This window comes from Hemiscyllium ocellatum, chromosome 11 (assembly GCF_020745735.1).
Source record: "Hemiscyllium ocellatum isolate sHemOce1 chromosome 11, sHemOce1.pat.X.cur, whole genome shotgun sequence".
NCBI classification, from domain to species: domain Eukaryota; kingdom Metazoa; phylum Chordata; class Chondrichthyes; order Orectolobiformes; family Hemiscylliidae; genus Hemiscyllium; species Hemiscyllium ocellatum.
Window position 1 is genome coordinate 16,879,850 of NC_083411.1, and position 14,274 is coordinate 16,894,123.

General features: G+C 42.5%; 1 protein-coding gene across 2 annotated transcripts; it reads right to left on the reverse strand.

The window, feature by feature from the left end:
* Positions 1-289: 289 nt before the first annotated feature.
* LOC132820368 (ankyrin repeat domain-containing protein 46) lies at positions 290-13,344 on the reverse strand. 2 transcript variants are annotated; one of them, XM_060832426.1, is made up of 4 exons: positions 12,987-13,344; positions 4,236-4,394; positions 1,487-1,546; positions 290-1,246 (listed from the first exon to the last, which is right to left on the reverse strand). In XM_060832426.1, exons 1-4 carry the CDS (start codon positions 13,295-13,297, stop codon positions 1,030-1,032), a joined length of 747 nt encoding a protein of 248 aa, XP_060688409.1. In that variant the 5' UTR covers positions 13,298-13,344; the 3' UTR covers positions 290-1,029. The 2 variants fall into 2 exon arrangements, with proteins under 2 accessions (XP_060688409.1, XP_060688410.1); XM_060832427.1 differs by lacking the exon at positions 1,487-1,546.
* Positions 13,345-14,274: the final 930 nt, after the last annotated feature.

Sequence of the window (14,274 nt, forward strand, 5' to 3'; positions counted from 1 at the left end):
AATGTTGTTTTGCATTTGGAAAATTTGCACTTCAGTCCCCTCGGTGCCCACTAGCCACAAAGAGCTTCAAGTGTGCCAGTAGACACCTCCAACAAAAGATACTGGCCACAGACACAACCTTTTAAAATGTACCAATCATTAAATGCTGACAACTCTGACACAGATAATTAATGTCTGTGGAGTCTCATTTCTTTGGAGTTCACTACTTCAAATATATAGCACTAATATATACTTATGGAAGATCGATGCAAAGGTTACATACTTCTTTAAATAATACAAGAGCATGCAGTTTATGTAATTAGTATTTACTGCATTAACATTACTGAATATAACAATTGCCATGAATACATGTAAAATTGATTTCATTACAAGTAAAAGTGCATAAATGTGTGATCTACATGGTTTTTTTTATGGACGGTACTGATAAACATTTGAAGTCACAAAACAAGATGTGGATCAAGACTTTTACATGTTTCTGACCTCCTTTCAAAATATTTCAGTTATTTATGTCTATGTTCATTTCATTCCTTCATTATGATCAATATTAATCTTAAAACATGAAGCCTTATATCTAAGTTATTCAACTTTTACACATCAGGAATGTGATTTGCTATAGTTTCTTGAAGAATGGACCTGTGGCCTAGAAAACAAACACATTTCAACAGATATTTCTGCCTATACGCAACACAAATAAGGATTTCAATTAATGGCAAAAATATGCATCTAACAACTTAAGCCCAGTATGAAGTTCTACCTTCAGATTACTTTTCACTACTAGGCTTAAATCCACATCCTGACTTAGTAGTGTGATATTCTCAAAACTATTCATTTTACTGGCTGTAATCAAAAAGAAAAAACCAAAATTTAAGCCTGAAAAATGAAAACAGATGCCAAGATTAGGAGCGTTGAGTTTTGGTAGCAAACAAGCTCTCATAACTGGAATGCCAACTACCAAAGCCGACAGGTCTGCCAGCGTTCTTGTCTTCTAATACAGACTCGTACTTAGTTACATTGGGTAGTGTTGAGGTTTTAATGCACCAGTTCTGGCTGGTTTTCTACAAAGGGCAGGACACCACTGACATAGTAGGCAATGCCAAGAGACAACAGTGCAATTACGATGATGAGTAGCAGAACTCTCCAGAAGCCCAAATCATCCACAAACTCCTGCCAGGTGGATCGGAAGCTAGAAAGGACACCATCCGTATTCTGAAGGTTTGGATTCAAGAGCGAGTGGCTCTCCATTGCACTTGGGAGAAAAAAAAGAGAGAAACAAAATTTGCATTTAGCTCATCAAAACAACTTAAGAATATGGTCAAAAATAAATTATTTATAAACCTTCACTTGGATTACCAAAGAGAAAATGTTACATTCAGGATTCAAGAAATGTTATTTAACTTCTTAAAATCAAATGAAAAAGACAAGAGTTGTTTTTTTGTGTAGATAGGTTCAAATTAGTTTTCTCAGCAAGCCATCACACCAACTTTACCTGAGGGGCTGATGGTCTGTTTCCCAGCCTCTGATGGTACTGTTCTGAGCCTCCTGCTTGCTAGAAGATGCAAGAGAGTAGTTAGGGAACAACTTCCCCTCCTGTGGGGAAGCATCAATCCTTAACTCACTATAATCCGATTGTGTGAAACTGAGATCAGGGATTCCACTGTATGGTGACGTAAAACCTACATGTCAGATACTGCGATGCCACATACTGGCAGATACAGGCATGAAAATCTGACTAGACCTCGGAGGGGACACAGAACTTTTAAATATAAAAAATTGTATGCATCCTTTGTGAACAAAAAGAATTGATTAGGTAGAAACGAGCAGATAAGATTAAGTATCACAGCTTTTACTTTGTATACCTGCCATGAGAAAGTACCACAGTACCACTGCACCTTATTCCAAGATTCTGCTACAATAATGCTTCAATCTTAGATAATTTCTTCAATTATATAAATAAATATGATTTCAAAAGCCTACTTTACAACACGTAGATTAATATGAACAACAATGCCAGTTTTAAAAAAAAACACACAAGGTAACAGTGAAATTCTACTACTGTTCCTTTAATATCCTTTCTCCCAACAATGCTTAATGGGGTTGACCCATGGATGATACTAAAATAGGCGGGAATGTAAGCAGGGATGAGGAGATAAGGAGTTTACAGATTGATATTGAGAGGCTAGAGGAATGGGCCAGAATCTGACAGATGGAGTTTAATGTTGATAAGTGAGAGGTTGTCCATTTTGGCCAGAAATATAAAAGGACAAATTATTAGTTAAATTGGAAGCAGATTCAAAGTGTGCCAGTGCAGAGGGATCTGCGTGTCTTTGTACATTGACCACATTAAGTGAGCATGCAGGTACAGCATATATAAGCAAGGCAAATGGAATCCAGAGATTTATTGCAAAAGGACTGGATTTTACAAGTAAAGAAGTGGTGTTACAATGACATAAGGCATTTGGATGAGACCGCATCTGGAACAGCGTGTCCAGTTTTGGTCTCCATATTCGAGGAAGAGTAATGGTGGCACTGGGGACAGCCAGAAGTGGCTCACCAAGTTAATTCCAGGGATGGAAAGGCTGACAGACAAGGAATGTTTGAATACCTTGGGCTTGTACTTGCTGGAGTTCAGAAGAACGATGGGGGATATGGTTGAGATATGTAAAATGCTAAAAGGGATTGATAATGTGGACATTGAACAGATGTTCCCTCTTGTGAGACAGTCTCAAACAAGAGGTCATTGGTGTAGAGTGAGAGGAGATCAGTTCACAACCAAGATAAGAAGAAACTATTTCTCTCAGAGGGTTGTGAATCTCTGGGACTCACTGTCCTACAGTGCAGTAGAGGCAGAATCAATCAACAGATTCAAGAAAGAGATAGATATGTTTCTGAGTTAGAGCAAGTTAAAAGCCTATGGAGAGCAGGCAGGAAAGTGCAGTTGAGACCAGGATAAGATCAGCCACGGTCATGTTAATCAGCAGAGCAGGCTGGGAGGGCTGAGTTGCCTACTCCCACTCCTAATTCCTATGCTGTCTCATTGGGGTATGATTAAACTACTTCTTCAAGATACAATTCTTTGTTTTTTTTTCAAATCAAGACAATGAGGACTGACTATGCTATTCAACTGTAACAGACAACACAGACAAACTCTATTTTCACTTGATTCACGTCAGATTTCCATTTCCTAATTTTCATTTCAGAACATTGGCTCAAGTATCCCCCCAATCTCACCCTCACTACATAGGAACAGCAGCTGAACATTCATCCTTTCAAGCCTGTTCAAACACCATTCACTGAAATCATGGCTGACCTGTATCCAAATTCAATTATTCTTAACTAGTGAAAGTCTATTCACCTTAGATTTTAAATTAATTCATTAAGCTAGAATTTATAGCTTTGACAGAATTTTTATTCTTTACATGAAGTAGTGCACCAGAACTTCCCTCCTGAATGATCTAGCTCAAATTTTAACGTTTATGACCCTTTGTCCTGGACTTTCCCACCAGCAGAGAAAGGTTCTCTCCCTACCTCATCAATCCCTAAAAAGCAGAATGAAAATCACTCCTTAACCTTCTACGTACCTCGACTTCATTGTGCTGTAGCCAACTCAAGGATGTACCACAGTTCTATTTGAGGTAAGATACAGACAAGGACCAAAACTGGGATCTTGCTGTAATGCATGGCTCAGTTACTTCTTGCTTTAGTTCGCTAAACCAACAAGTGGGGCATTTACTCTACAAGTTGTAATCCAAAATACCTAATTATCATATTCTTTTGGAGGCAGTATAAATCACATCTCAAAATTATAACAAGTGAAACAGAAACCAAGAAGCAAGAAATATGTTTTGCAAAATTACTAATTCTGCACATGCAACATACAAGATTTCTGATCTCAGTGGAGCTATCAAATGAATGAAGGAGGTGCATAATTTCATGTGGAACCGAGATTCAGGAGACTTGGCAAGGATTATTCATATTTCGAAGGACCAAGCACACAGCAGTTTTAGTTAAGATCTGGCAGAAGATCAGGAAGAGCTTCAAATTCTAACAAAAAGTCTTACCACACCAGAGTTGGTTTGCAAAGAATAGAGACAAGGTAGCTTTAAACAATGCAATTGTCTCTACATCAAAAGCTAATCTTGTAAAGATGTATATTCTAATCAGTATGTTAAAAGAATTTTAACTCACACCTTACAAAATTATTCTTCCAGCTCAGATTTTTCAGATTCAATGTTTACCTCTCACTTTCTGCAGTTTGCATAATCTCTAATTTCGAGTGAGCTCCACGGTTGAATCCTTTCACCTCTTGCTCCTCCAAGGACTCCAGCAACTTGATGGCATCCTTGTTTACTCCTCGACGTTTTGCCAAAATGAGTGGGGTGGCGCCATGATGGTTGCTTGAATTACAAAAAGAACATAAAATAATGATTTCCAATATTTCAAGAGTTATGTTGCTTCTAGTAACCATTTTTAAAAGGGTAAAAGTTGGCCGCAGCTACCAATGGCTTTCCATGCATAATTTCAGAACAAGAGCACAATATTCCATCCAGGCATAATCCTAAAGATCAAGCGGAAAATATAAACATACATTTGAACTTAGTTCTTATACACTGTGCCAAATTTTGTTACTGAAAAACATCAAAACATAACTGCCACTTTTCCAAGCCTACACAAAACAACCTACAGCATCCCCTGATGAAGGGCTTATGCCCGAAACATCGATTCTCCTGCTCCTCAGATGCTGCCTGACCTGCTGTGCTTTTCCAGCAACACACTCTTGAAACATCAACTGTCAGCCACAATTTGGACCTTGCTTGATATCTGTTTCACGCCCTCACCAGTGAAGTGCTTTACAAATCAATCCAAAACAGCTTACCAATGGCTGCAGCAAGGCAAAGCTCCTTTACTGCAACTGCCTTTGAGTTAAAAAAAAATCAAAGGCACTTGCAGTAAGTGAACTTTTCCTTGCTACAACAATCTGTAAGAAAAATGAAACGATGACCTGAGCAGCTGGTTGCTATTTTGTATCCTCAAATACAGGCAATGTTTGACCATACAACTTGTCAAAAGATGTTGCATTTCAAGAGTTAGAACTGCAGTCTCTAGGATGAGACTGGGACAATTCACATATTTTCACTTAGAACTAAACTGTGAAATTAATATTTGTAGGACCCTGATGTAACTGTGCTAATGGAGGTTGCAAACATATCTAGATTATAATTATATCAGGCTAAGGAAACTTTCAACCGCATTTTAAGATTAGGTAATTGACAAGGATGGTTAATCTGCATCAATTGCCTCCATGTCAGTCAACATCTGTGGTGGAAACAGTTGACGTTTCAACTCATCACTTCATTGTAAAATAGGCTTTGAACAAGGGTGGAAGTGAGGACTGCAGATTAGAAGGGAGAGGGTGGTGCTGGAAAAGCACAGCAGGACAGGCAGCATCTGAGGAGCAGGAAAATCAACGTTTCAGGCAAAAGCCTGATGAACAGCTTTTGCCCGAAACATCGATTTTCCTGCTTCTCTGATGCAGCCTGACCTGCTGTGCTTTTCCAGCACCACACTCTCCACTTTGAACAAGGGTGGGCAATTCAGTCCCTCAAGCAAAAAAAGAATGAGTGGGGAAGATATATAAACAAATTCACAAATAAAGGAGGGAATGTATGCAAAACAATGCAACTGATCATCTCCACAAGCCATGACTAAGCAGTTAGCAATCTGTCCTGAGGAAGGTGGTTGCTTGATTACATCAAACTTGAGACAAGGACCCAAGGGCACAGCCTCAGAGTGAAGGGACAATCCTTTAGAACAGAGATGAAGGGGAATTTCTTCAGCCAGAGGGTGGAGAATCTGTGGAACACATTGCCTCAGAAGGTTGTGAAGGCCAGATCATTGAACGTACTTAAGACAGATAGATAGATTCTTGATTAGTAACAGGATTAAGAGTTACGGGGAGAAGGCAGGAGAATGAGGTGGAGAAGCATAGCAGGCATGATCAAATGGCAGAGCAGACTCGATGGGCCGAATGGCTTAATTCTGTTCCTATACTTTATATTTTTATGGACGTAAGCACAGAAACCTAGGTTAATAATTAGTGCAGGGCCAAGCGAGTGGTTTACTACTGAAAGTACCATCTTTCAGATGAAATACTAAATCAAGTCCCTGACTGCTTGCTCAGAGAGATTTAAACAATCGCATGACATTGCGTCAAAGAACAGTAGGTGAGATGTTACCTTGGCCAATATTTACCATCAATATTGTATATAAAAAAAAAATTCAGTATCATTGCTCTTTGTAGAATTTATGTGCAAATTAATTGACATATTTTCTACATTATAACTGTCAGTACACTTCAAATATAGTTATTTGGTAATGGTAGCACTTTTGAACATTGAGGTTACACAAGGTACTCTGCAAATGGAAGTTACTTTTATCTGAGTTAAGTAATGAAAACACACTAAAGCTGCAAGAGTACCCAAAGGTTTAAAGAACTAAGATAAATACAAAAATTTGGGAAAAAAAGTTTATTTTTGAAAAGCTAGGGAAATTAAAACACAAGTCACTGACAAGGTAAAACAGTTCCACAACTTCAAGAAGAGAAAGCTTAGTTAAGACAGAAAATTAAACCCCAGCTAGCTCTTAATTCTGACAGAATTACTTTACTTCACAAAACATCAACTGGTTCTCACACACCAACAGATTCCGCCTGGGTCACCAGTACCCCTGCTTATTGAGATGGGAAAAAATACTGAAACGTAAAAGGCACTGTAATGTCCAGAAGAAATGTTAGGCTACTGTTCTTGAACTTATATAACTCTGTCCAACTAGGTCAATTCAATTTTTCACAACCAGTGAATTCCCAAAACAATGTTATATTGTAGTCATCTCAGACAGACATGATATAGATTCAAACAGAACCCTTTTGGCTTGAAGTTTTCTTTAAAACAAAGTATAGAGGTGCCTATTCTGTAATCCTTGTTGCATTCTTACAAAGGTTACGTAAAGTATTAAAGGCAGCCGCACTCTCTACAGAAGCTGAACTATTGAGCAATTCTGCTCTTTTGTCTTTGCACATTTTGACTTGCTTATCTATAAACTGAAATTGCTAGGATAAGCAGGCGCTCTGACAAACAAAAAACTCAACAGCCTTTACAGATCCAATAACACATCTAAGACCAAGATTAGAAGAAATCTTTTCCGATAGAGGTCGAGAGACTTTGGAACTCTCTTCCCTTAAAAGACAGTGAAATCAGAATCCTGGAACAATTTCAAAACCAGAGTACATATTCTTGATGAGCAAGGAGGTGAAAGATGATTGGATGGCGGGGGGTGGGGGGGGAAGCAAATGATGGCTGCAGGTAGCCTTGTTGAACATCTGTGCAACTCTGACCTTCCTTGTGTGGGTGGTGGAAGAAGTGAGGGAAGAAACATCTCTAGCCTCAGCATAAAAGGTCAGTCCCAGGTATAAGGATGCTGTCAGCAAGAAGCAAAAGGATGAAGAGCAAGAAGATGGAATCATAAAACTGCTGATGATGTGGCAATGCAGAAATATAGTAATAACTATAACACGATAAGAAAGAATGAAATTAGTACATGGCAATATCAAAGTAGTGACCATGGAAGTAAATAGCACAATTTGTTTAGGCCAAAGTCCCCAAGAAAAACATCAGGAAACTGCAGACAGAAATTTGGTTGGAATTAACCTTCGTCATAGCTCTGTTGAATGGGTTCCATAAAAATCAGAGCTGAGTCAACTATAGTAAGGCTGATAAAGACCTGCTGAGAAACATGCTCGAGCGTAATAGTGGGTAACATCCTCTCAGGTGTTACATTGTCAATCTTCATGCCAAAAGCATTTTAGCTCCTGTTCGAAATGTCCAGGGTAAAGCTGGTGTCTGACAGAGCTCAGCGCCGGAGTTCAATGTTGTCTGCTCTTAAGCCAGTCAAATCAGAGCATGCAAATACGACATGTTACCCATGTCAAACAAACAGCTCCAACTGATGGCCCCGATGCACTCACTCTTGCAGTGCCAAATTAACGAGTGTAACATTGAACCTGGGCTCAGAGGCTGTGTTGTACTAAATTGGAAATACAAATAACATCTAACCTATTGAGAGCAAACATGTAACACCAGCTCATCCTATATTATTTTTATGGTGTAAACAAAGCAATACACAGCAGTAGTGGTGCACATCATTCACAGTGTGCTGTGTGCATCCATGGTACAGAGTTACAATTGCTTTGTTAATTAACAAATAGTTTTGGATTGCCTATTTTCCACCAGCAAACAATTTAATTTTTAAAATCAGGGTGAACTAATTTTGCCACTAGTCTCCTCCTGCCCACAGCACCAGAATTAAGTCGCCTCAGGCATCCTGATCCTCTCACATTTGTCACTGATGCTCAGTAAACATCGGTTACGATGGGGAAAAAAAAAATCCACTCTTCCCAGAATCATAAAGGCCATAAACAAACCATGGAGAAACGATTGGCACAAGCCGCCATAATGTCAATTTCAAGCAAAACAAACTGTTGAGCTGCAGCAATTAAAAGATCATTCAACCACGCATATTAAAATATGCCTCAGTGAATAAAACATGCTGTAAACGTTAGTATAATAAACCTGACATGTCAGCTCGGGTGTGCCTCAAAAGATCACTTTTAAAATAAATAAGCATTGTACAGTGTTTTGGCTGTTAGACATGTTATGAAATGATAGCAGCATGCACAATTATTTTTGAAGGGCTAAATTATACTGCAAAATTCACAAGAGTAAGAGATACCAACAAAAATATAAAACAGATGCTGGAAATCTAAGAACCAAAAATGCTGTAGAAACTCAGCAGATTTGGCAGCAAGTGTGGAAAGAAAGAGAGCTAATATTTTGAGTCTGATATGACGTCTTTAAATCTCTCCTCAGATGCTGCCTGACCTACTGAGACACCAACTGCTGCTCTTGCAAAGTAAGGATCCACTAAAAAAAAGGATTACCAACTTATCCAAAAGCAAATAGGGACCTGATCAAAATTGAGAGCAAAAGGCTTGTGACTTCAATGGCCTATTAATAATTTGTAAAATAGATGAAGACAGAGAGTACCATAGGGATTAGTGCTGGGACCACAATTATTTTGAAAGGATATTAATAACTTGGATGAGTAAAGTGGAGGTATGATCACCAAATTTGTGGATGACACAAAACTAAGTGGGAAGACGAGTGGATAGGATGACACAGTCTGCTCAAGGATTCAACCAGGATAATAAGTGAACAAAAGCTCACCAGATGAAATATATTGATATCATTGATGTAATGATATCATTGAATGGACAGGAAGGCTTGATGGGCTGAATGAGCTACTATTTATTGCTCATTTATATTACTTATGGCCTTATGAGTATCTAGTAAAATGTTTAGAGCGCAATAAATATTTCAGATACTTTTAGGGAGACACTTTTGGACTGCAGGCTTGTATCTCAAGAGAGCCGGAATACAAAACAGTAAAAGCTTTGGTTTAGTTGCACATAAAACTTTAGTTAGCCTGTGCTCGGACCAGCAAGTTCATTTATCAGCATCATGCCTTACAAAGATTCAATTGACTTCAGAGGCTACGCGGCACAGAGATCAGAAGGACACTGGCACCAAAAGAGTCAAAAAAAGAGGTAGGCTGCATAGATGAGGTCAAAATTTCATTGAGTATACAAGATTTAGGGGTGCTTTAAGAACTTTATAGGGTAGATTGAAAGAAACAATTATCTCTGGTAAGGCAGTACAAAGGGGACATGACCTCAAAATTAGAGCTAGACTATGAAGGGATAATGCTGAAAATGTGTTGCTGGAAAAGCGCAGGTCAGGCAGCATCCAAGGAACAGGAGATTCGATGTTTTGGGCATAAGCCCTTCTTCAGGATTATCCTATGCAGGGATAATGTCAGGAAGCACTTCTTCACAAAGTCAGTGCAAACCTGGAAACATCTTTCCTTCAAACGAGCTGATCGGAAGGTGACTGTCACCTCAAACCAAAAACTGGAGATTGATCAATTTTTTTAAAGCAAGGATCTTGATGAAGGTAGAATCAAGACAGGTGATAATAGAAAAGATGAGCCATGATCCAATTCAACTCAGAAGTCAGCTGCAGTTGAATTTATAGCAGACTGGCCTCTGAAACTCAATGTCTAGTTTGAGGCCTACTTCAGGACGAGAGTACAGCAATCAAAGCTGATACCTTTGTTGCAGTACAGAGTGAACACTGCACTGTTAGCATTAGTTACCTTTTGGATAATGCACTGAATCGAGCTTTTGTCTGCCTGCAAGAGAAGCAAAACACTGCAATACCTAAAATCTGAAATAAAAGCAAAAAGAGCTAGAAATATTAAGCCAGGAAGGGTCTCTGGAGAGAGAAATAGAGTTAATATTTTAGGTCAAATGAACTTTCATCAGAAATCAGCCAATGCTGGACAGAATTCTGATGACAGGTCAATTCAATTGGAAACATTCATGCAGTCTCTCTCTACAGTTGCTGCCTGACTGGAGTATGTCTAGCACTTTTTTTTTTGTTTGTCTTCACGTTTCATTTAACGTGAAAAAAACAAATGGCTGGAGAATCTAATGTCTGGCAGCATCTGGGGAAAGAAAACAGAGTTAATAAGTCCTGTTATCCCTCATCAGTTCTGAAAGATGGCTGGACTTGAAATGTTAATTCTGTTTCCTCTCCACAGATGCTGCAACACTCCAGTGCATCTCCAAGACCACTGCAATCCATGTCCAGTCTAACTCAGCCCTGCCTCAATCCAATTCAGCTGAGATCCAATCTAAGTCCATAGAATCATACAGTGCAAAAGAGGCCATTCAGTCCATCGTCTGTACTGCCAAAAACATAACACCATTTACACTCTTCCCACTTTCTTGCCTTGAATGTTACGACACTTCTGAGTACTCATCCAAGAACGAGGATTCCCCACCTCAACTACTCTCCTTGATAGTGCATTCCCAATTTTCACCATCTTCTGGGATAAAAAGATTTTTCCAATCTCCAGGAAACCTCCCGTCTCTCACTTTAAAATTATGCCCTCCTGTTACTGATGCTCCAACTAAAGGAAACAACTGTTTTCTAATCACCCTGTACATGCCCTCATAACCTTTACTGGTGGTGGGGAACAGATGAAAAAAATACCATGGTGATTTGAAGTTGGACAGAAAAACCCTCAATCTAATGCTCTTCTATCAGGTTCCACCTCAACCTTCACTTCTCCAGAGTAAACAACCCAAGCTTATTCAGTGTCTCCACAAAGCGGACAGCTCCATCCCAGGCAACATCCTGGTAAATCTCCTATGCACCCCCTCCACTGCGATCGCCAAATGCAGCCTCTCTCAGTTCAGACCAAGTTCCTCATTTCCCCTCCCCCACCTTACACCAGTTCCAACCTTCCAGCTCAGCCCCGTCCTCATGAGATGTCCCACCTGTCCATCTCCCTTCCTACCTATCCACTCCACCCTCCTCTCCAACCTATCACCTTTCCCCCCAACCTCCATCCACCTATTGTACTCTCAGCTACCTTCTCCCCAGCACCACCCCCCCCTCCCATTTATCTCTCCACCCCAGAGGCTCCCGGCCTCATTCCTGATGGACTCCAGCCCAAAACATTGATTCTACTGCTCCTCGGATGCTGCCTGACCTGCTGTGCTTCTCCAGCAACACACTCTCAACTCTAATCTCCAACACCTGCAGACCTCACTTTCTCCTCAGACCCAAACCAGACTGACCTCCTCTCGTCTGAACCACGGTGGACTGGTCTAGCCTCATCTGAGCAGGGCTGCTCAAAGCAGTCCAGCACCAACCCTTCACAGACCCAACGCCAGATAAAGCCAGCCCCAATCCAGACCTGGTCCATCTCCAGACCAGCCTAGTCCTGCTCCCGTCCTGGTGTAACTCCATACCTACAAAAACAAAGGTCACTGGAGCCGAAACATTAACTTTAATTTCTGCAGAGATGCTGCCAGACCTGCTGAGCTTTTCCAGCAACTTTTGTTTTAGTTCCTGATTCACATCACCTGCAGTTCTTTTGGTTTTTATTTAGCTCCACAACTAGTCTGGCTCTTGCTCCAGCCTAGACCCACCCCAGCTTCAGGGCCCAGACCAACTCCAAAACCACTCCAGCCCACTTTGAACCAGTCTAACTCCAGAGCCTAGTCCAGCCCTCGCTCTAGTCCTGTTCAGGTTGCAGTCCATCTCCGAGACCACTCCAGCTCTCCGCCCAGACCCCAGTCCGTCTCCGAGACCACTCCAGCTCTCCGCCCAGACCCCAGTCTCAGAGACCACTCCAGGTCTCCTCCAGACCCCTGTCCATCTCAGAGACCACTCCACCCCCGCTCCCAGACCACTGTCCATCTCAGAGACCACTCCACCCCCACTCCCAGACCACTGTCCATCTCAGAGACCATTCCACCCCCACTCCCAGACCACTGTCCATCTCAGAGACCACTCCACCTCCACTCCCAGACCACTGTCCATCTCAGAGACCACTCCACCTCCGCTCCCAGACCACTGTCCATCTCAGAAATAACTCCACCCCCGCTCCCAGACCACTGTCCATCTCCGAGACCACTCCACCCCCGCTCCCAGACCCCTATCCATCTCAGAGACCACTATAACCCCACCCCCAAACCCCAGTCCTTCAGAGTCCACTCCAGGTCTCCCCCAGACCCCTGTCCATCTCAGAGACTACACCAGCCCCGCCCCCAGACCCCTGTCCATCTCAGAGACCACTCTGGCCCCACCCCCAGACCCCTGTCCATCTCAGAGACCACTCCAGCCCCGCCCCCAGACCCCTGTCCATCTCAGAGACCACTCTGGCCCCACCCCCAGACCCCTGTCCATCTCAGAGACCACTCCAGCCCCGCCCCCAGACCCCTGTCCATCTCAGAGACCACTCTAACCCACTCAGATCCAGTCTAACCCCAGTGCCTGAGGGAGCCCTCGCTGCGGACCCACCAAATGTCTATTTTAAGGCCGTTGGACACCAGGAACTGGATGGAGTCGACATGCCCGCAGAGGTGCAGGGCGGTGTTGCCCTGGTTGTCGGTGGCCAGCAGGTCCGCCCCGAACTTGTGCAGCAGGCGGCAGATGTCGACGTTGCCGCGGGCGGCGGCCACATGAAGGCCGGTGCGGCCTCGGCCGTCGCGGATGTTCGGGTCGAAGCCGCTCTCCAGCAGCCGCTTGGCGTACGCCAGGTCCCCGTCGATGCAGGCCTGCAGCAGCGGCACCCCGGTCTGGCAGGAATCGTTAATAAACACGTACGACATGACAGCCTCCTCCTCCTGGGTCTGTGTACTGCCGCCTCCCCTCCCCCCCAACCCAAACCCAACTGCGCAGACTCAGAGCCCAGGACGGCAGCAGCAAGAGGTCAAAATTAATGTAGGTACCAGCACCCAACCCTTCCGCCTTTCCATCCAAGAGAAGGGCTAGACAACACCGGGACTCTGACCTCAGTGGGACAAAATACATATTTCCCACTCAAAGCCCCTGTATCGAGCTTATGTACTTGGTCATTCGCCCTCATTTTTGTTTTATATGTTCTTTGGATGACATTCATTGCCCATTTCTAATTGCTCCAGGGTAGTGCCTGGTGAGTTGCACTGCCATGGTAGATCTTGAGGTTGATTAGATTAGATTCCCTACAGTGTGGAAACAGGCCCTTCAAGCCCAACAAGTCCACACCGAAGAGTAACCCACCCCCACCCCCTGACTAATGCACCTAACAGCTATGGACAATTGAGCATGGCCAATTCACCTGACTTGCACATCTTTGAAATGTGGGAGGGAACCAAAGTACCCGGAGGAAACCCACGCAGACATGAGGAGAATGTGCAAACTCCACACAGTGGCGCTGTGAGGCAGCAGTGCTAACCACTGAGCCACCATGCCGCCCATAGTCATACCTCATTAGGGAGGCAGCGCCAGGTTTTTGATCCAACAATAGTGAAGGAATGGCAACGCGGTTCCAAGTCTCGGTAGTAGGTTTCTTAAGGTGCAGCGGTAGTGTCTCTACCTCTGAGCCAGGAAATATAGGTTCAAGTTCTACCAAGTTCCAAGAGGTGTATCATAACAAACAAAAATGGAAAATGCTGAAGGAAACTCAGCAGGTATGGCAGCATCTGTGGCAAGAGAAACAGTATTAACATGGAAGGTCTCCTGTGGTGCATTGGTAACATCCCTACCTCTGGTCAAGAGAGCCTAATCACGTGCTGCAGAGGTGTGTCAGAACAGTTTGATTGAAAAT

Bases quoted from the DNA above. Each gene is read 5' to 3' on its own strand.
- LOC132820368 (XM_060832426.1), bottom strand. From the start codon at position 13,297: ATGTCGTACGTGTTTATTAACGATTCCTGCCAGACCGGGGTGCCGCTG. The intron at 4,395-12,986 runs GTGGGTCCGCAG...TTGTAATTCAAG, and splicing joins GGCCTTAAAATAGACATTTG to CAACCATCATGGCGCCACCC. The intron at 1,247-1,486 runs GTAAAGTTGGTG...TTTTCTCCCAAG, and splicing joins ACAGACCATCAGCCCCTCAG to TGCAATGGAGAGCCACTCGC.